We start from the raw sequence: 21,548 nt of genomic DNA, 5'->3' as shown, positions 1-21,548 counted from the left end.
AAAGATCCAGCGAACTCAAAAAGTAAGACTGCACTCTATCACTTCTTCGCTACTTAACTACCAGCTTTCTCGCCAAGATCTTGTATCTATAACAAACAGGCCGAAAGATCTCATCTCCTTCACAGCAAGTCACACCAAACATGTCTGGACTCTGACTCTACACTCAGTCTTCGTCGATAGCAGCGGCCAGCAATGTGTTTTCATACAAGGCAACCTCATTCTATGTAGCTATGTGGATTTGTTCTTTGTTCTCCGATTCTTGTCCATCTATATTCGTTCAGTTTACCACTAGAGACTGCCCCAAGAGCCATAGCTGTACATGTAGACATATTGTTGTTTCAGGGTTGTTACGACTTGCACACTTCACAAACATTGTTTCAGGTATTAGGCGATATCAGACACCTACTAATTTATCCAGCCATTGCTGTGATCTTCCAGCATAACACCCCACGGAGTGAAATACAATACGTTGTACAGGAGGGCGTGTGCAGCCAAATGAAAGATGAACAAGCACCTATGGCATCCTGAGGATTATTTTATATTGAATCATGTCAAATATCCATGTTTCTAAATGTTCTATATGAACTCTCCTATCAAAATACGTTGTATCCAATGTCACCTAGTAGTCTGGGCTGGGGAACTCTCTTTAATGACACCATATCGGAAGCACAATATAACCAGATGATGTATATGATGTTTATATGAAGATATCGAGGTATATTAGAGAATATGATGTTCTGTGAGGGCCACGTGAGGAAAGTGCCAACCTACAGAGTTCCTTCCATATTAGGGCTGGGTGCGTGCTAATGACTACCTCTGCGCAACTGACTCTCTAATTACCACGATCATCTACTCGACTCGCCCATTATCCATAAATCCACGCACTCATTTCAAGATGAAACGCACCACGCCTTCTCCGAAACGTCGGGGACTCTTCAGTCATGCCCCACGACAACTCAATCCCCAGGTATCTGACCTGTGTCCTGATTTTATCAATGTCAGCCCATCTGGTGCCAGGTCGATGATTGAAAAGATCAACTCCGAGCACGCTGGTAGACACTTGGCTTTCCAAAACACCGGCGATCAACTCGAGCTTTTGAGGCTCGAGACCTTGCGTCTCAAGTTATTGGAGTCTACGAGATCCAAGTCTAGCCCAGAAAGCGATATGGCTCCTCAACGTGTGACCTCCGTCTCAACTGAAGACTTGAGTTCCAATGGAGAACCCGGTCCCACGGTCCCAAACTCAACACGATCCTCGACGCGATCCTCGATGCGATCCCGTCCTGCAGTCTTGAGCGAGAGTGAGATCAGCGTTCTTGATCTTGGCCCCAGTCTACACTCTACCCATCTTTCAGCTCGACCCTCTCGCCGCAACTCATCCTCTTCAAATGCTCATACTGGAACCGGTCTCGCCCGCACCACTGCTCCCAGCTTTGTTCCAGGACCTAGCAGCGACACTTCGGACCAACAAGTTGAATATCATCTCCGAATAGACGAGCTTGAATCTGTTGCTCTCACTTCCGCTAGTGGCTCCGTTAACAACGAGTTCCCTCTCAACCTACGTCAGCGCCGCCAGAACCGAACCAACATCAACCTGCCCAGCCCTCAGGAGTTGCGCCTTAATCGCGCACACCGTGCATTTTCCCCTCAGTGGCCCTCACAGTGTGAGAGATGGATCTCCTAATTCCTTCTCGGACGAACCCATTCGCCGGATTTTCTCGCTCTCTGTTCCGCAATCTCCCCAGTCTCCAGCTCTGCCGCCCCATCCAACTCTACGACGTGCTCAGAGCTCTTTTAGTGGAATGGACCCGGCTTTTTCGGCTATGCGTAATGCAGAGCGGGTAAGACAAAACGCACGCGATGCTGCAGGCCCTCGGAGTGCCGATCGGAAGTGAGACACAGGGTGCGGAAGGATTGAGGTATGCGATATGACGGTGATTTCATGCCACGAGAAAGTTTTATGGACTTTGATTCTTGTTCAGGACACGGTGGAACCATATCTGAAGGATTGAGATACGGAAATCGGTTATGAGTCCTAGGGTGTTGCAAACGTTTGCATCCGAGACTCTCTGCTTCGACCCTCTTGTCATACATGCAACCTTCGGCACATCACCTGTTTATTAACGGATTACTCTCAAATGAAGTTGATTTTCAAGTCCATATTATGTGAAGTAACCTTTTAGTGGATACATTAAGCTTGGTTTGCTCCATATGATAAAAATATCTTAAGGTACTAGACTAGGGCTACCTCGATATATAGCCGTATTGACCGGACCAGTCTTAGATTATCGTTCGGTGACGTTGCGATTATGGGAAACCTGGGGTTCAAGCTGAAACCATCACAGCCATTCGAAATATTCTAATACAAAAATCATCTATCAGCCCGTTTCACAGTTTTCCTTAGTTGTCCTTTCTTTACAGCATCTTGCCCATACTCTATCTATGAATATCGAAGCTCAAGCCTCTTCATGACGTAATCGCCAACACCGCCCTGCACCAGCCACACCACGACTTCCCCCCGCAGATCCCCAGGAACAGCTTCTCCAACTCGGTTTCCGGTATTAGTCGGCCTTATCAAGCCTTCATACCTTCATAATGTGGAACGACGAAGATAACAATCCTTACGGGGCCTTTAACCAACATCAGTCTGGCCTATCTGACTCCCTACATTCAGCCGCACTCTCTCCCCGTAAGATCTCCGTTTGGTTCCTACCCTAACGCTTCTGCCTTTGGAACAGTATCTCACAGTAGCTAGCTCTCTACGAACATGATCCAACCCCACCATCTAGCCGAGACTCCAGCAGCGAGCCTCCCGATTACATCACGCATACCGACGACCTCAGCGATCCCGAAGATGAGGCCGAGTATGGTGCCGCCAGTGAACAATACCCTCGGAAGAGCGTCTATGACAGCCGGATCGAGCAGCTTCTTTATGAAAACCCCGAGATGCCAATCTTGATCACGGATGCCGGGAAAAACCATGAGGGCGGCGGGGGCTTTATTGTATATACAATTCGGACTGCGGTATGAGAATGGTGCCCGACGGAGGACTGTACAATGCTGAGTGTTGATAGGACCTGGAAGTGCGCCGTCGATATTCCGAGTTTGCATCATTGCGACAGACCCTTGTCAATTTGCATCCCACCTTGGTTGTTCCGCCGATCCCCGAGAAGCATAGCATGGCGGATTACGCAGCCAAACCCACCAGGGCCAAAGATGATATGGCCATTATCGATCTCCGAAAGCGCATGCTCAGTGTGTTCCTCAACCGCTGCAGGCGTATGAAGGAGATCCGCGAGGATGGAGTGTGGTGGAGATTCCTTGATCCTAACGTTAGCTGGGTGGGTTTGAATTGGATGTTTCTGATTACGGGGTTATTGGCTAACGTTTGTTCAGAGCGAGGTTTTGAGCTCTCATCCTGCTGCATCGGTCCCAAAGAATAACCTCAAAGCGCCACCTCTTGATCCTGCAAACCCCACACCAGCCCATGGCTGGCTCCCGATTCCGTCTACATCCGCAAAGCTCAAGCCCAGTGCAGGGGCTTCCACAGCTGGCGCAACCGCAGCATCGCCCACGTCGCCGACTGAGCCAGAGCCACCCTCGTTCCCAGGACCTGAGATCCTCGGGCGATTCCCTCCTGAGTCACGCAAGCTGAGCGAGCAAGACTTGGACCCTTACTTTATTAATTTTGAAGCGTCTACGCGGGAGCTAGAACTACTTTTGCAGGGAAGCATTGAGAAGGTTAATCGACGAACTCTCTCACATTTGTCTGGGCTCTCGGCCGACTTGATGGAGCTTGGAGCGCGTTACAATGGATTCTCTCTTTCAGAGCAGTCACCAACAGTGGCTGCCGCCATTGAGCGGATTGGCCAGGCAGCGGATACTTCTTATATTGAAACTGAAGAACTATCATCGGCTTTGAGCGCAAGTTTTGCGGAACCCATGCGGGAGAGTGCTCAGTTTGCTAGTGTGGTTCGCGGAGTTCTACGATACAGAGTGCTCAAGCGGGTACAACAGGAAATGACTCGCGATGAGTTGTCGAAGAAAAAGACCCTACTAGACTCCCTTGAGCGCAGTGAACTCGAAGCCAAGCGCATCGAGCAGTATCTCAACCGCACCGGCCCTCATTCTGGAGGGACGAAGCCTCGTTCTCAGTCAACCTCATCCGCTATCAGCAGCGAAGGGGGCAACGGTCCCGTTATGTCGGCTGACTCGGGATTCCCATCTACTCACGACGATTCCATGGGCTCTCTGCCTGGGTCACAGACCGGAGGACTTAAGAGATCTGACCCGTCAGTACCAGGCTCCCCCGCTCATCGGAAATCATCCAGCGGGACCTTTGTCGCGAACAAAATCTTCGGTCGCATCAGTCATGCTATCCACGGCTTTGCGGATGTAGATCCCGAACGAACCCGTCGGGACCAGATCGGCAAGACGAAAGAAAGTTTGATTCAGGTATGTGAACAATGGACTAGAATTTGTCGATAGTTCCTAAACTAATCCCTAATTCTAGTTGGAGCAAGCCTTGGAAGTGTCCGAAAAGGACGTCAAGGATGCGAGCTCAGGTGTGCTGAATGACCTCAAGCGCTTCCAGAAGGACAAAGAAGCCGACCTGCGACGATACATGGTATGGATTGCCCCCTACATGATTTAAGCCCAATACTAAACATGAGTTTCTAGGTCGCATATGCTCGTTGCCACTTGGACTGGGCTCGGAAGAACCTGGAGACATGGACCGAAGCCAAAGATGAGGTGGACAAGATCGTGGCTCGATAGAATGCCATACATACTTCATCTTCGGTCTGACGGAGCTCGGCGCTGGCGTTCGGCGGATATCTTCTACTTTTACTTTCTTTTTTTTTTTTAAACTTGTCACTACTCTGGAACTCGCTGGAAATGAAAATCTGGTATATCCAATTGTCTGAATCTAGACTATTCTGTATACAAAGTAGTAGCCCTGGAGTAACATGGCTTTGTCTTACACGTCCCTTCGTACCTGCAACCCTACAGGATTACATTGTTGGAAAAGTCTCAAAAAAGACAACAAAATGGCTAGCTCCTTCTATGTGCTTATGATCTGTTTTCATCAACCCTGTAGAAGTGATATGTTTGAAATGTAAATCGCACATTCCCAACGTATTGATCCATCATTTCCTGTGACTTGAAAAGTACGATCGACACTGCAACCGATCGATTTCCAAAACTACAGATATCCCTTGCATTGTGAGGTTCAATAATTTATGTACACAAAGTTACGGTGTGCGACTATTTCGCAGCCTAACATTGGCTGATATGTAGTTGTGTTTAACGGTGATCTATCTTTTGTGCCACGAATCCTTCCAATCCTGCCGCTTCCATCACGCCAAGCCCAAACTATCTGTATCTCTCCTACAGACACCTCGTTCTCTAGGCATTCCGAAAACCCTGCAGGCATGTCCGGTTGTGGGCCCTCTATTGAGTAACCAAGTGGACCTTGTCGCAGTTCCTTGAACCCCTCTGTGTCCATCATCACCAACTGCGCCCAACCAGGGTGGCACGCCGTGCGTCGACCGAAAACGATGTGTGCCTGGATCCATCAAGATGATCGCCAGGGCCGGTCACTTATCACGGTCGATGTCGCCGTCTGGCCATCGCGATGAATTTCGACATCGGTCTTTTTGGAAATTCCCTCGACGCTGGGTAAAGATGCTTTCCTTCCTCGCCTTACTGTGTTTCTTCTCCGTCGCTCTTGGTCTGAGCATCAAAAGAGACCAGAACTTTCAAAATGGTCAGAAACTACAAGATCTTGGAAATGATCAGGCTATAAGCCGCTTTCCTCCTCCTCGTCAGACACAGCAACATACACATGATCCTACTATTCTCCGTGTGGGCGATGAATATTATCATTACCATGTCGGCGAACACATCTTTATCGACACTGCACCTAGTATGGCCGGCCCGTGGAAGCGTGTCGGCAGTGTGCTGGATACCAAGAGTGTGATCCCGAAGGGTGACCGTGCCGCACCATGGGCCCCGACCGTTATCACCGTCGACGGCACATACTATTGCTATTACAGTGTTAGTAAGTCCGGTTGTCGCGACAGTGCTATTGGCGTGGCCACCTCGAACTCTCCCGGTCCGGGCAATTGGGTTGATCACGGCGCTGTTATTGAGACGGGCACAGGCAATGGTTCGGACATTTATCCCTACACCAAGTCAAATGCCATTGACCCTAGCACATTGGTCACTCCTGATGGAAATGCTTATTTGACATTTGGAAGCTACTGGAATGGAATTTTCCAAATTCCGCTGAGCAAGGACCTCCTCTCCCCAGCCAGTACCACCGAACCCGATGCGCGTCAGCTGGCGTGGGAGCCGGAATCCCTCGGCTTGCCGAATCGCTTGGCCAACAACATCTGCGGTGACCCGAGCGGTCCCCATCCCATTGAGGGTGCTTTCATCTCCTATAATGATGGGTGGTACTATCTCTGGGTTAGCCATGGTTTCTGCTGTAATCTAAAGGAAGATAACCTGCCGCCCGCTGGTCAAGAGTAAGTCTTGATGATCAAATGACTTGATGTTTCATACTAACATACATCAGATATTCCATCCGCGTTGGACGCTCTCAGAGTCCCCGTGGGCCATTCGCAGACAAGTCTGGTAAAGATCTTGTCGAAGGCGGCGGCGAACTTGTCTACGGCTCGAACGGAGAGACCTATGCCCCAGGCGGGCAAGCTGTCATCCGTGATGGCGACACTGATGTGCTCTACTACCACTACTGTGCGTTTGCCCCCTAAACCCAAGTACCATTTTCGAACTCCATACTGACCTCATCACAGTGAACACGACCGTTGGCATCGCATTCCAGGTGAGCTCACACTAAACCTATTGGCAGGCTTGTGGAACACGATTGTCGTGGTTCATGCACCCCTGTCGATCCTCCTTTGTTATCCCTTGCACCATACCCACGAACGTCATGAAGATCTAATCTAACACCTTTATCCACAGGATGCCTTCCTTGGATTTAATCCTCTCAAGTATGTTGACGGATGGCCTATCGCTCAGGCCTGAGTTGATGTCATATCCGCAATTCATGCATATCTCCATCTATCCTCGACTTTCCGCTTTTCCGCCCACTATAGATAATCTCGACCAAACCTTGCCGCATTTTGCATCCGCGTTCATCTCATCCCTTTTCTTTCGAGAATGGGTCTCGAATTCTGCAAATTTCTGCGTTCTTGCTTGTCGACATACTTGAAGCAGTCGCATCGTCATCTCTCTCGCATTGATAGACATTTTTTAATCCCTCGCGCGACTCCATTGCTTATACACATTGCCCGTTCCGTTTAAAGCTCGTCTGCATTTCGTGGCGTTCAGGTCTTGGGATATACAACTCTTTGCTCTTGGTATATCTACTCGTTGATGTGTGTGAATTGTAATTTACCTTGCCAATACATATGATTCTGCGAAAGCGAATATAATATCACTGGATTCAGTCATAAACTCGAAATAAACCCGCGCCATTCCAATCTAAGACCAAAGGACATATAGAAAAATAAAACTCATATACTCCAGCCCATACTCATCATCCTATTTCCATCTCACCATAAAGTGTTTCTTATCTTGCCACGCAAGACCCCCTAAGAGCTCCGGCGCCTCTTCCATGGCCTCCATCCATGATTCAACAACCCTCCTAGACGTGAACGGAATCTTTTCAGACTCCTAGGCTCTTTTTGCTGACTGCTTTCCGAGGATGTCGCTGCATCCTCGGTCGCCTTTATCTCTGACTGCTTGGAACTCTCGGGAATATATGACAGTTCAGGCTGCTGTTCTCTCTGATTCTCGGGTACATCTGGTGCCCCGTCCAATACATCCGGCCGATCTTGTTCAAGATTCGTTGGGATTATAACCGATGCTAGCTGATACTCGTTACGATGATACAGGCTCAATGCCCCTGTTTGCGCCTCTGACTGGGATTTCTCGGTACTTTGAGAAACTTCCGACACCTGTGGCTGCTGCGGTTCATGACTGACAAGCGGCTCGGATCTCCCTGGCGGGGTCTCTGGTTGTGCCTGGGGAGGACTCTGAGATAGGTCCGATAGATCTTGTGGTTGATCGTTATGTCGGTCGGGTGAATTTATTATCTCGTCTTGTGCCGATAGCTGCTGTTAATTATTTTCTGGCAACTCTAAAACGCCTTCCGGGGCCTTGTGTTGTGGTTGTTCAGGGACCTCCTGAATCTCATGTATCGCACGATGTGTTTGCTCGTCGAGCTCTTGTTCGCTCTCTGCTGCATCAAGGACGAGGGGAAAGTCAAATAACCACCTAGATAGCATCGGCCTTAACTCCGCTGGCACTGTATGGAGTGTCAAGCGATCGGATGGTCGAAATTGAAGCAGCCCGTCAAGTAGCTTTAGAAAGTGAGACAGCCTGTCATCATTGACTGCCATATCCTTCAGTCGTGGTACTACGGGCAATGTTAGAAGTGTACTTCACTGTATAGTAAGACTAATATGCCGACCTTTGCTTGATGTGCTGTCTTTTGTTGGGGATTTTTCCGCCTCTGAGCCATCTTTAGCTGATGCTATAATATCTGCTGGGTCTGGAGCTTCTGTTTGAGCTATATCTGTGGCTGTCGTCGGGTCCTTCTCCAGTGCAGAATTTTGTTCGGAAATCAATCGCAACTCCTCCAGCTTTGACTCCCATTGCTTTCATGGAATAATCTTCCATTCTGAGATAATCGGGGTTACCGAACCCAGTATTTCCAATTTCGAGAAAATGGCCGCAGCCATTGAAGTTGATATAAGAGTGTTCACTAAATTCGAAGAAGGGACCAATACCTCCAAGCACTAAGCAATGATGTGTCCCATTCGGACCTTCGATGAGAAAGTTGTTGAGTAAATGAATAATCCCGTATCTCCTCGGATCATTTTCCAATTTATAACTCAAATATTGAAGGTTTCGAATTTCCTTCGGCTCCTTGAAGTGCGCGGCTAATATCTTCAAAGCGACCCATCGAGCCATAAGCCCCAGATTGCTTGGAATGAGGATGTTAGTTGCTGTGTAGTATTTCTGAGGAGAAGGAGCACCATACTTGTTATCTGTTGCAAGCCATACTGTCGCAGATTCACCAAAGCCCAACTTATGCTGCACTGTGTACCAGCCATCGTGGAATTTATCCCCGATACTGACTGGGTGAAACCCACCAGGACAATACCTGTCGATGCCTTCCTCTGTTAAAAGAAGAGGATCATTTTTGAAATCGTGTAAGTCAAAGTTGAGGTCTGTGTTGAATTCCATTGAAGAGGTAAGATATATAGACCAGCAAGTCCGATGAAGAGCGAGTGGACGACACCGGAAATATACAGACGGGGTTCTTTCTTTGGTCTTCGACCGATAGCCCTAAGCGGTTCTCTTTGTTGACTTGAGACACCTTTAATTCGATTGAATTGGTCTAGCCATGGTTTTATTTCTATTTTATGTGCACGAAGAATCAAAATGCATAGAAATCTTTAAATCTTTTAAGATATAGATTGTTTGGGGTAAAATACAGGCCATAAAATAATCATCAACTGCACATGTATCATGTGTGGATGAACGCAAGTCCATAATACCTGCAAAACTCCCCCATCCTCAATCCAAAACAATTCCACTTCACCATTTTTGTGTCTCTTTCCAGCCGGAACCCTGACTGCGATTATCCCATCCTGCATCCGAGCGTTCGCGCGAACGGCTTCGACTACGACGCATCTTCTCATTCTCCTCTAATTCAATCTGCCAGCGCTCCTTCTTCTTCTTCTTCTTCTTTTTGTCCCGGTGCACATTTCTATCTTGACTCCAGGTTGGACTGCCACGGCCACGGCGTTCTTCTGCATGTCCCCAAGAGTTAGATCTGGACCTGTTGCGGCTGTTGGCCCGTTCCCTGTGGTTATTTTGCCCCCAGTCGCGGTTCGGACTTGATCGACCTCTTGACTTTCGCTCTGGAGACACATGGTGGTTACGTTTGTCTTTCTTGTGGTAACTTTTCGTAGTATCGTCTCCCCATCCATCGTAGCGATTGTTGTCTTCGTTAGAATGGTTGTTTCGTGAATGACTGTTTCGTTGTGCACCATTGTCACTCTGACCCCAACCACCACGAAGGAACTCCACGTCGTTTCCTGACGCTCGATCTGGAAATGCAGGGCGGCTGTTGTCCCATCGAGAGCTCCTTTCCCGTGGGCTATTGTGGTTTTCTTGGGAGCCTCGCCGTGGGGAACCCGATGCACTATTTCTCTGCTCTCCTTGGTCATTGTTGAAATTGTTGCCCCAGTCGCTGTTGTTGTTGTTCCGGCCAGTATTGTCTTGATTATCCTGTGGGGTTTCCTCATTTCCCCAGCCACTTCCACCATGGTTGCTAGTTTGGTCATTTTGTCCTTCTGTGTTTTTCCACAGATTGTACTGCTCGTCCTCGTGCTCCTGGACTTTGGGAGAGTGGGCATTGGGTGATTTCTGGTGATTCTGGCCTTGTTTCTTGTTTTTCTGCTTGTGCTGGTTTTGGTTCTGCTTGCCCCGTTGCTCATTCTGACTTTTCTGCTGCTCTCTTCCCCGTTGCTGCTTTTGTTTGTTTTGCAGCGCCCGTTGCTTCCTTTGCTGCCGTTTGGATAACGGATTCGGCTGCTGGTTCGCCGTGTGAGGAGGACTATGGGTGCTCACTCGGTTGGGTCCTTGGAAATGTTGGTCAGAATTTGGGTTGCCGGTAAACGTGGGCTGCCGGGGGTGAACATACTGTGGCGGACGCAGGTCATGGGATAATCCTCTGGTCTTTGGGCGAACCCACCCACTAGGGGTAAAGTATGGTCCAAATATAGGGCCTTGGGCTCCATTTGCGGGTTCATAGTTGGCTTGGGCGCGATCTTGGTTTCTTCTGTTGAAGATTTGGCCTTCTTGATGCATTCGGGCCACATGTGATCGATGCCAAATGTAGAACAACCATGCGAAGGCTGGGGTTACCAGCGCTACCGCCAGAAGAACTCCGACTAGGACATTGTCCTTCATGATGTAACGCAGTAGTGGAAGAGTGGCTCAAAACGACGGGTTTAGAGTGCGTGCAGCTGGAGTAAATGCAGCGGAAGATTTGCGTGGTGTCAAATAATGATAGAATAATGTAGAGTGCAAGAGAACGAGGAGAGTGGATGGAGCGAAGAGAAAGAAGAGAATAAAGGTGAGGAGTGATTCAAGGTCTTAAATAGGAGATATCAAGGAAGGTGATGAGAGAGACGAAAGAGGAAAGAGGTGCAGGCGAAGTGAGAAAAGGAAGGAGCAGACGAGATATGTATACTTATGTACTTGGATATATGTATTTATGTAGTTATCTTCTTTTCACTTTCAATCCACAAAAGTATACTCTTGTCATATCTGTTTGGTGGTCTTTTGGTATTCTTTCTAGATGTCTTTTCAGATGTCCTTGGTTTGAGACATGTTGTCCCCCCTCTCGAGATTTATAGGTAGATAGCAGAAGAAAATGAAAAAAATGCTTAACCTGTGAATGAGACTCTTCTATATATAACTTGATTTTGATTACAGCTCACATTTCCAATGCAGCCTGGATTCTCGACAACCAATCCCCATGAACTGATGACGATTTGCCTGCGCCTAAGAGAGATTCAAGTGTTCCCCGGAAGTCATTTGGCTGCACCCGCAGACTCTCTGCTGCCGGGAAGAGTTGCGAGCCTAGACCAGACGAGATGACGATAACACGGAGACCTAGGGTGAAGATCTCAGGCTTTGAGACCCAACCAAGAAGTCCATCTGGCTCCTTCTCAGAGCCAAGCAGAGAACAGAGATATGTTAGCCCGTCAAAGGCCCAGGTAGAAGTTTCATCCAACGAGAGCTTAGTGTATGCCGAGGGAGTCAACCGCAACAGAGCTCGCGACCAAACCTCAACTTCACGCACATCATCGATAAACAGGTTCTGTTTCTCTTCCACGAAAAGGACGGTACTCTCTTGGCGATGCTCTGCGATCTGGTCTGACACAGCGACCAAGTGACTACGTTCGTCAGATCCACTGATCCTGGGCTCTTGACCAGTCAAATATCGGAGAACTCGTTGCCCGAGGAGCGCGGAGTCTGAATAGTTATCGATAATGAAGTCGGCAAGCAGGGCGCTGGCGTTGAGAGGCGCCAGAGCCACATCCGCATCAGGTGAAACGGATGAGCGTGACAAAACCCAAGAGGCAGCTGATGCAGCCACATCACGGATTTCATCATCGTCGTCATTGAGCATATCATACAAGACTAGATAGACATCTAGTAGCATTGCATCCACGCGTGGCTGGGAACCAGGGGATCTAAGAGCCCGTGAAAAGCTGTCAACAGATACGGCTGCAGCAAAACGGGTTGTGAATTCCTAGGAAACGAAAAAAGATTAGATCGATGACTTGATTGTAAGACAAATGCCTCAATAAAACTCACTGTTTCCTCACTCAAGGCAGAGCGAAGCTTGATGGTCCAGCTGTGGACATCCTCTTCAAACGAGGATGAAGGTGACTGATTAACAGATCGCCGGATGGCTAATAGACAGCCTCGAAGTCGGAGCTCAGCGTCCGTTGCCTCTCGGTTCCAGGTTGTGATGTCTGTTTGGGGGCGGAAGCTATTCGCAATAGCATCCCATGGAAGACCGATGCTGGACACAGAATCAAACTCTGACGATAATAAGTTCTCCATAATGGAAGCCAAATTGGATGCGGCCATTGTTTTCACATCAGGTCGACTATCTCCCAAAATCACAGATGAATACAAGTCGGCCAGTGGCTGTCTGTACCTCTCGTCTTCGCCAACTGACTCGTGTAGCTGCTCCAAAATCCAACGAGCGACATCTGCATCGAATTGCGATACTCCACTGAAGAATGCGGGGAGCTGTTCCCACTGCTGGGAAATAAGCAGTTTTAATGTTGTGCACCAGGCAAGCGCTCTTCTAAGAAGGGAAGATGCTCGGCTACTGCTTGAGAGGTTCCATCCCGCCTGAGAGGCGTCAAAGACAAATCTCAAAATACCATCGAGGTCGTGGGCCTTGAACATCTCGTTGATGAAAAAAATAACTTGGCCTATAGATCGGTTAGCAAATATGCTTTCTGTGCCCAGATGAATGCGCACTTACTTTCGCTCTTTGCTTGGATCGCCCGCTCCATCGTGCCATTGAGAATTTCAACAAGCTCGCTTGCCACAGTGGGTGATTTTCCAACACGGAACAGGAATTCTAATACAGTGCGCAACGCCGTGAAAAGTATATCAAGGTTCGCTGCCAATTGATTAGCTCGAGTATTGTTAGGTGTTTTTCAATGCACTCACATATCCAGAAATCATCGGTTGTGAAGGAGTATCGACGAAGGGCATATCGTACACACAAAGCAACGCCATGAACATAGTTTTCAGTGATTTTTGAGGGCACCGTAATGAGAGTGCATAATTCTTCCGGGATTTGCTGTCGGGTGAGCAATGACGCATATACACGGGCTGCATGCTCTCTAACACCCCAGACAGGGCTGCTCAGGTGCTCGCGAACCAATCCGCGTAGCATCTCATCGGTAGGATCATCCAAGCTAGGGACTTTGTCACCAACGAGTTCCAGTGCAGGGAAAACCCGCTCGGTAATAATTTCAGTACCCTCTGCTGCTTCACCCTGCGTCGTTGTAAGAAGACCAGAGAGTAGTTCAAGCAGACCAGGGTACTTGGGGAATGTTATCCGAGATCCTGGCTCTGAGCCCGAGTTTCCTCCAAAGCCAGGCCCAGCACCAGGAATGACGCGGCACATTTTTGTGAGAAGCGCGCGGAAAAGCATCAGTCCTGAATTGCGAAGGGCCCAGATTGGGGACCCTAGGCGTTCGGCGGAGAGCGTCAGTGCTTTCATGATGAATGGCTCAGTATGAAGACCAAGCTTCGCGTTCGTGAAAATATCTTTCAGGCAATTCATTGCATGAACCTGGGGCAGTTCCAAGTACTGTCTCTCTTTGTCGTACTCCACGGAAAGGGATGAGATCTCGTGAAGTTCATTGATGGCCTCGGTGAAGAATGAAGTTCCAGGATCAGAGCCAACAATTCCTGTCACCAATGCAGGCAAGCCAGCGGACCGACGGGTAAGTTGAGATGCCGAGCCAAAGATAGTTGACTTAGCTTCCTGGTACCAGCTCCTAGGAAGTTCTCGGATTGATGGGTCCTTTGAGGAGCTGCATCGTTGACAGCATGTCGCAAATGTCTGTGAGACATTGGAAAATGCACCTCTATGGCGGAGTTCAGCCAGCTGTGTGAAGCTCACGCCTCCAATGTTTGAAAAATCCGCCAAATTGAGTCCGTCGTTGCCGCTTGGTCCGTAACTAGTGTTTAACATAGTAGCATGGAGTAAAAGGCTACTCCGAGTCAGCGATTATTCATAGTTAAGAAATGGGTTGAACTTACGTTGCTTCACGAAGAGACCTCCAGGAATAAGAAAGGGCGTCCTTGGGTCCCACATTCAAATCCTCGGTGGGCTCGTCCGAGTGACCTTCAGGTGAGTCGATACATAGCAAAGGCTTCGACTTGATCCAGATCTTATCGCAAATTGCAACAATGCGGTCATGGACAGATCGCCAAGCAGCGGATCCCGCCCCGTCAGATATCAGGGAGTGGAAGCTTGGCATAAGAACAATATACCTGAAATTTCAATTAGCGTATTACCTCTTGTACGGACCAACACAACATACCTAAGACCAGATGTATATCCATGAAGAGGGGCCTCCCGCATAGTAGAGTTGAAAAGAGTCTTTGAATTTAGGAGACGCTCCTCAAGCTTTTTCAAAATTGTGTCGACCACCGATGCCTTCGTTGTCCACCAACCAGAGATTGGTTGACCAGAGTTGGCTGGCAGGGCTGCGCAAAAGATGATGTGGTATAGACGGGCAACAGTATCCGCGTGATCAGCTCTGCTCGTGTTACTTGCCAGGCTTTCCGCTCGAGTAATTGCATCGGTCAACCGCATGCCGATAGCCGACTGCTGATCTGTCTCATTTTGCAAGCCGTTGAGCAGAATCTCTCGAGGACACAAACTCAAGATCGAAAGTGATGTTTGTCGAACCTCCTCAAATGGATCAAGCAGGAGATCGATCAACAACCGGAGTAGTTGAGCGTCAAACACTTCGACGTTGACCTTCCAAATATTTTCAATCTCTGATTTTTGGAGTTTGACCTCTATCCGTGGATCAAGACCGGAGTCCAACAGGAGTTTCAAAGCTTTGAGGGCAGTGATGTGGCGCGGATATGAGGCTGCCAGACGCAAATCATTGCCCAATAACTTAAGGTACGCCCTCAGGAACTCTGTGGTTTCAGTTTCATTTCTGACCTGGCCTTGAGCTGGCTTGTTGGCTGATTTCTCAATCTTTAAGGCAACGTCTTCATCTTTGACAATGCCACCCCTTAGACGAACAAAGAACTTGCGTGTCAGACTCAAAATTTCGCCTCGAGTATATGCGTCAGATTCAGCATGCATTGAGGGTAGTCCTCGAAGGATAGCCTTGGTTGCCCGGACCGTAAAGGGCTTTACTGTTGAAAATGCCGTGATCAACAACGAGAGAGCTGCTATACGGATATTGGCCTCGCGGTGCAGGAGAAAGTTGCCGATCACGTCGCTCTTCATGATCAATGCCTCATTTTCGTCAAGTTTCATTTTGCCGACATTAAAAATATCTGCGCATATTAGAGAATTGCCAATAAGTCCAGATTGACAACGCTACTCACAATCTTCATGAACCAAGTTGATTTTCTTGCCAATCTGCAGAGCAGCAAAAAGAACCATATACTCTTCCTCAGGCGCATCGGTCATATCACCTTTCAGAAGGCTTTCGACTGGGAGAGTTTTAAGGAAGACCTTAAATCCCTTGGGGTCAATGGCAAATAGAGGCTGCATCAGCCTATTGGACAGGTCTTCCAAAGTTTCTATGTTTTGCAAGACCATGCGTCTCACTGGCATTACCCACATCGCCGACAGTTTTTCTGGTGAGCTGTCGGGCTTCATCTTCTGGATCAAAATTGCTAGTAAGTTTCCAGCTGGCAAAGCCATTGTCTTGTTGTTGGTTTGGATCAGAAGTCCCAGAACAAAAATCCTTGCTGCTAGTTCATCGGACAGGTTGCCAGATGCAGTGTCAAAGGCGGGCCCCGATTCGCCCAGAGAAAGAGTGTCATGATCGTTGGCGAAGAGAGTTGCCCATTTATCTGTGTTCTTCAAAAGCCACTGGCGAATCAATGGGATAAACTCGCTGGGTAACAGGGCATCCTTTCTAATGAATGTCTCCAAAAACACCAAGCACCCCTTCAGTCGTGATTGAGGCTCCCCAAGCACAATGCTAGGAATTAAAGCATCAATAATTGAAGTTTGAAGGGCTGCTCTTGTCGTTCCTTGGTGACTTTTGGCTAAGATGGCAGTGATTGAAGCGAGAAGTTGCTTGACAGGCTTTGGTTTGGCATCTTCATATCGGGTCAAACAAATATCAAATATTGACAGCCATGCCTCTTGTGAGAAAATCAACCCTTGAGTCGCATCACATTGTGACTTTGTGGCAGCATCAATAAAAGCAGAGGCAGCATTGCATGCCTCTGAGAAATGAGGTGGCGAGATAGATGCTGTCGATAGCGTCTGTACCAACGACTGCCACACCCGGTTCACCTTTCTTTTGCGTAACAATATTAGAACAAATTGGTTCCTTTGAATTCGAACATATACTTCACTTACTCAGTGTCTTGGCATGTCCGTGTGAATTTCACCAATGGGCCTTTAGCGATATCTCGGAGAGTTTTCTCCGAGAACAATTGCACTTTCTGCGCAAGGTCCTCCATTTCGGTTGATACAACACGTTAGACCTGACGTGAATTCAACAGTCAGAGCCCCAATTATACAAGCCCCGGTATCTTGGATAACGGTTTCCGCGAAAGATCTCCCCGACGATTAATTTTTATGCTCCCCGCGATGCCTCAGGCTGCCAAGTGATAAAAGTGGGATTCCGTATCGGGTAAAGCGTATACCCATCGGCCAAACTCTTCTCCGTTAGATCGCCGGAGGTCACGGGACCGAAGTTTTTGCTGTTCCGATGCCAGTGGAGCTGCGAACACAGGGTCATCACTTCTTCTCCAGTCATCCGCCCCTGCCTTCCAAGGTTCTTCTTAGGTTCTTGTAATTTTATCTTCTATCCTCTATCTTCCTATACATCTCTTCACAATGTCCATCTGGGACTCCCTCAGCGGCCGCAAGCAAACCGGGCCTGATGCCTTCGACCCTTCAAGCGCGCCAGATGCTACATCCTTCCTCTCCGAGGTCGCTATTCCCGATCCCTCTCGCCTTCACCCCCTGGCTGGTCTGAACCAGGATACCCTCGACTACCTCTCCCTTGACGACTCTGCCCTTGACGAACTCCCCGGCTCCAGATCAGTGTTGCCATCCCGTGGATGGTCAGACGACCTTTGTTATGGTGCCGGCACTACCTATCTCGTTGCACTCGCTACTGGAGGCGCATGGGGACTTGCAGAAGGATTGAAAAAGACACCAGCTACAGCAGCACCGAAAATCCGTCTTAACGCTGTACTCAACTCAGTTACCCGTCGCGGTCCGTTCCTCGGAAACTCGGCTGGTGTTGTGGCTATGGTTTACAACGGATTCAACTCCGGTCTCGGATACGTGCGAGGCAAGCACGACGCGTCTAACAGCATTGTGGCCGGCGCATTGAGCGGCATGGTTTTCAAGAGCACACGCGGACTTAAGCCTATGATGATCTCTGGCGGCATTGTGGCTTCCATTGCCGGTGCCTGGGCTGTATGTATATTGTTGTGATGTGCTGGGTGACATTTTGCTAACTGCGACTCTACAGGTGACGCGAAAGGCCTTCTTCTAAATTGCTAGCATGGCCAGTATTATCCTCCTCCGCTTCTCGGTTATCCGATACTCCATACCCTCCACGCCACCCTTAAACGACATTGGCGGTTGACGATTAGCCGCCTCGCTTTGTCTTTCCACCTGCGATGTATTACAACTATTTTTTTTATTCCCCCTGCGGGTCTCTTCACTCCGGCGCTTCAAGCTTCATGTTTCGCATTTATGCGTGGGTTGGGAATGGGATGTGCAACTGGGTTTGTACTTTGTATTTCTTCTGTGTACATAGAAAAGTCTCTTGCATACCTGCGATTCATTGGCTATGGCGCTTGCAAGTGTCTGTCAGTAACGTATCTTAATGCTGCTAGTGACTTCCAATAGACAATTTCTCATACTTCCTGGCCCAGACTGATAAGTGAAGTTCACATTCGTACTGACATTCTAGCTGCGAAATGAACCAATATTCGGTGTGTTTTGAGAGTGGCCCCAATGCCGCAAACGAGCTGTGAGGATGGTTCTCGGGCTAACGGGTCTTCGACAGCTGCCCTACCTAGGTAAACATCCAGGCATGCGGTCTTCCTGTATCTGTCTGACTCCGTCATATATCGTCTGACCTGCACTTTTCAGATTCTATGCCGTCTATAGCTAAGCCCCAAGGAATAGACTTGCCACATAGTCTTCCATCAAAATGCCATGCTACAAGCCAGCTTCAATGAAACTAGCACTACGCATGGGCTAGAGAGCAAACAAAAAAGAGGAATAAAAAAGAGGAATAAAAAAGAGACCCTCCATTCTTGATATCCATCTGATCTCTTCACCAAGGCAGTGAAACTTGATAACAAAGTGGACATGGGAATAAGACAGACAGCAATGGAAGTTGAACCATGAACCATAAAATGGAAGGAAGAACCTTGGAGAAAAAAAAGCATCCTCGGAAAATCCATCAGGTACAGAGAGCTATCTCTGTTTTAAAGGTTCCGGAAATTGGGTTGGAGATGAGAACAGAGTTCCGGAAGGTCCATGTGGGTAACCCCAGGAAGGACAGTCCGTCTCCGCAGAGGTCAGAGTAGGAGTGTCCCAGCCCTGTTATCTCCCCCGACATGCTTCGTGCCATAACCTACCCTAAGACCTCACAGAGACCAACGAGTCAAAAAATGGGATCCAAAAGGGAAGGCACCTGTTTGGGAAGGTACATGGGTCATCACATCAAATGCCCTTTCCTGATTTACCTCCCAATCACCACATTCAACAAGCTCTGCCTAATTCAACAATAGTGAATTTGCACACCTGGGGGAATCATCAGCAGAAATCCATCAATGTTATACATTTGATACAGACTATAGTCTACCTGACACCCCCTGTCCATTCCCATCCGGAAACTATGGCCAAGTCCAGTGTGAGGGCGAGGTATTCGCTCCATCTGCTCGAAATAAGAAAAGTGCAATGGTATCTGGATTCTCTTTATGGCTGCTCTACATTTGGAAGTTTTGATTAGTTTTAACTACATAGTAAAAAGTTAATAAATCCTCAGAGGAGGAATGTATAGCATTTGTGTTGTAAACGTGTTGTAAATACTAAGCTTTAAATCCGTCCATCTCCCTATAAATACGCCCAAATTCAGGTGTATTTACTAGCATAAGAACACCATGCTCTTTTTTAATATATTTCTAAAATCGTTGCCGCCAAACTTTAGTGATCATGGGGCATCTATAGGGGTCGGGGATTGCCGACGCGCGGTCAACGGGGAATAAATTTTGTCCCCCGGGCCAGAGCTTTCACCCTCCTCCAGATCCTTGCCAATGCCAGATATATCGTCAACTAGGACAAAATTCCCAAAACCACACACCAAGACCTTCACTGGATGTTGGACTTGTCGAGAGCGTCGAGTCAAGTGCGACGAAAAGCACCCTCACTGTCGGCGGTGCCAGCGGAGTGGTTGGGAGTGCAAAGGGTATGATTTGCGCCTAGAATGGTCTCAAGTCCCCGGGAGTCGGCCTCATAGGCGTCAATTTCGACCCCTAGCACCGGATGTGGACCATGAGTTGTCATCTGCCGCTGTGACTGCGCTGCTGGTTGAGTTGGATGGGTATTCAGGGGACGGCTGTGCCGAAAAACGAGGGCCATTCTCGGTCTTCTCTGTTTCTTCCTGCCCTGAGACTCCAGATGCAGAATCTGTTGATCTACCCAACCTGAAAGATGCACTTTCAACCCAAAATGTGGAAGATACGCAGCATACCTCGTCGGACTTAAGTAGCCCACCGGTTGATGACAGAGATAGCGAGTTGGCTTCACCGAGACCAACATGGGATGGATTACCATATCTTACTTTACCCTCTGCGTCTGAATCCAACGAGAAATCATGCACAGCATTGCCAGAGCCTGATTATCGGGCTGATGTCATCTCTATTGACGAAACTACTCATGCCGTTAATCACAAAAATACCGAAAACAGGCTGTCCGAACTGAGTGATTACGGCAGACCAGTATCAAATATTCACAACAATGAGACCGAAATCTCCCTTTGGAATTCCATGAGTCCATTGATTCTCCCCAGGCCAGAAACAGAGCTAGTCCATCACTGGGTTGTTTTTCTCAGTGGAAACATGCTCCTAATCGACACCCCGGACAATCCCTGCCGGACAGTGTTCCTGCCTCTGGCTCTGAAAGGCCTCGATGCCTCTCCAACAGAGCCGAACATCCATCTCTCAATCTTCCACGCTATTTGTGCCTCCTCCGCCTTCAGTCTTGCTCACCTCCGCCACGATTCGCGGTACCACTCCATCGCCGTCCACCATGACCAGCAAGCTCTGCGTCATTTACGAGGAAGCCTGCAGCGGGCTCGCTGCCTAGATGAGCCTACATTGGTTGCAGTCCTCGCCTGCATTACCGCAGAAGCTATGTCTGGTCGCCGCAGCCGATGGAGAGCACACGTTTCTGGATGCCTTGGTCTCCTGCAAAACGAGGTCCATGGCGACTGGATCCGAAGTCCAACTGCTGCTAGATTGCTCCAAAGTTACTTGTCCCTTTCGTCACTATGCAGTCTTCTTATACCAGAACAGCTCATGTCGCTCCTGAATGGCCCCTCCGATTTCCTTCACTACCTAGAGCGATCGCATGGAGTCACAACACCACTGGTCCAATATCTCGCTCAAATTAGTACACTTGTTGAATCCAAGACACAGCTGTCTGTCGAAGAACTAGACCGACTTGAACTCGAACTCTACTTGAACTTTCCATCCCCGTCCAACCCAAACGCCCCGGGTTCGATCATCGTGCAACACGCTCTGAACTCATTCTACTACGCGACGATTGTATACTTCCGCCGCAGCTTACGTGGCGCAATGCTACATGATGTACAGGATCTGATTGAGAAAGCAATCCACGAGCTTGAATCTGTTGATGTGCTCACGCGTGACCGGGGTGGCTGTTCCTATAACTGGGCAAGTTTTGTAATTGCAGCTGACTGCGAGCGGCCTGATCTGCAAGGTCGCATGTTGGCATTATTTGACCGGAAAGGTCGGCACGGGATCCAAAACATCAACATATTATGTGAAATCGTTCAAGCCCTGTGGAACCGGCGGACAGCGGCTGGACCGCATGTCGATATACAGTGGCAGGATATTGCAAGGGAAGCTGATTTTGACTTCATGCTTGTTTGAATATATGGATAAAAACATACAGGAAACAACCTTCTATGGTATCT

General features: G+C 48.5%; 8 protein-coding genes across 8 annotated transcripts; 5 read left to right on the top strand and 3 right to left on the bottom strand.

Moving 5' to 3' along the window:
* Positions 1-895: 895 nt before the first annotated feature.
* Positions 896-1,895, top strand: N7487_005420 (uncharacterized protein; the record flags this gene model as incomplete). The annotated part of the gene is made up of 2 exons (XM_056873167.1): positions 896-1,664; positions 1,753-1,895. 2 exons carry the CDS (start codon positions 896-898, stop codon positions 1,893-1,895), a joined length of 912 nt encoding a protein of 303 aa, XP_056730887.1.
* A 700-nt stretch (positions 1,896-2,595) lies between these two features.
* Positions 2,596-4,776, top strand: N7487_005419 (PX and BAR domain-containing protein; the record flags this gene model as incomplete). The annotated part of the gene is made up of 6 exons (XM_056873166.1): positions 2,596-2,689; positions 2,756-3,024; positions 3,075-3,341; positions 3,397-4,455; positions 4,514-4,627; positions 4,681-4,776. The coding sequence occupies 6 exons, from the start codon at positions 2,596-2,598 to the stop codon at positions 4,774-4,776; spliced, it is 1,899 nt and encodes a 632-aa protein (XP_056730886.1).
* An 804-nt stretch (positions 4,777-5,580) lies between these two features.
* Positions 5,581-7,050, top strand: N7487_005418 (putative endo-arabinanase; the record flags this gene model as incomplete). The annotated part of the gene is made up of 4 exons (XM_056873165.1): positions 5,581-6,530; positions 6,581-6,759; positions 6,819-6,847; positions 6,988-7,050. 4 exons carry the CDS (start codon positions 5,581-5,583, stop codon positions 7,048-7,050), a joined length of 1,221 nt encoding a protein of 406 aa, XP_056730885.1.
* A 569-nt stretch (positions 7,051-7,619) lies between these two features.
* Positions 7,620-9,279, bottom strand: N7487_005417 (uncharacterized protein; the record flags this gene model as incomplete). Its single annotated transcript, XM_056873164.1, has 4 exons — positions 7,620-8,141; positions 8,211-8,446; positions 8,501-8,624; positions 8,680-9,279. 4 exons carry the CDS (start codon positions 9,277-9,279, stop codon positions 7,620-7,622), a joined length of 1,482 nt encoding a protein of 493 aa, XP_056730884.1.
* A 354-nt stretch (positions 9,280-9,633) lies between these two features.
* On the bottom strand, positions 9,634-11,013 carry N7487_005416 (uncharacterized protein; the record flags this gene model as incomplete). The annotated part of the gene is made up of 1 exon (XM_056873163.1): positions 9,634-11,013. One exon carries the CDS (start codon positions 11,011-11,013, stop codon positions 9,634-9,636), a length of 1,380 nt encoding a protein of 459 aa, XP_056730883.1.
* A 529-nt stretch (positions 11,014-11,542) lies between these two features.
* On the bottom strand, positions 11,543-16,818 carry N7487_005415 (uncharacterized protein; the record flags this gene model as incomplete). Its single annotated transcript, XM_056873162.1, has 8 exons — positions 11,543-12,364; positions 12,430-13,061; positions 13,115-13,255; positions 13,306-14,360; positions 14,410-14,643; positions 14,694-15,672; positions 15,724-16,652; positions 16,715-16,818. 8 exons carry the CDS (start codon positions 16,816-16,818, stop codon positions 11,543-11,545), a joined length of 4,896 nt encoding a protein of 1,631 aa, XP_056730882.1.
* A 379-nt stretch (positions 16,819-17,197) lies between these two features.
* N7487_005414 (protein transporter TIM23) lies at positions 17,198-17,867 on the top strand (the record flags this gene model as incomplete). The annotated part of the gene is made up of 2 exons (XM_056873161.1): positions 17,198-17,788; positions 17,844-17,867. The coding sequence occupies 2 exons, from the start codon at positions 17,198-17,200 to the stop codon at positions 17,865-17,867; spliced, it is 615 nt and encodes a 204-aa protein (XP_056730881.1).
* A 1,777-nt stretch (positions 17,868-19,644) lies between these two features.
* Positions 19,645-21,504, top strand: N7487_005413 (Zn(II)2Cys6 transcription factor; the record flags this gene model as incomplete). The annotated part of the gene is made up of 1 exon (XM_056873160.1): positions 19,645-21,504. The coding sequence occupies one exon, from the start codon at positions 19,645-19,647 to the stop codon at positions 21,502-21,504; it is 1,860 nt and encodes a 619-aa protein (XP_056730880.1).
* Between the last annotated feature and the right edge of the window lie 44 nt (positions 21,505-21,548).

The sequence above is a fragment of the Penicillium crustosum genome (assembly GCF_028827405.1).
Source record: "Penicillium crustosum strain IBT 35664 chromosome Unknown utg000002l_segment0_segment0, whole genome shotgun sequence".
Lineage (NCBI taxonomy): Eukaryota > Fungi > Ascomycota > Eurotiomycetes > Eurotiales > Aspergillaceae > Penicillium > Penicillium crustosum.
The sequence above is the reverse complement of the archived record's forward strand: the minus strand, read 5'-3'. Positions and strand labels throughout refer to the sequence as shown.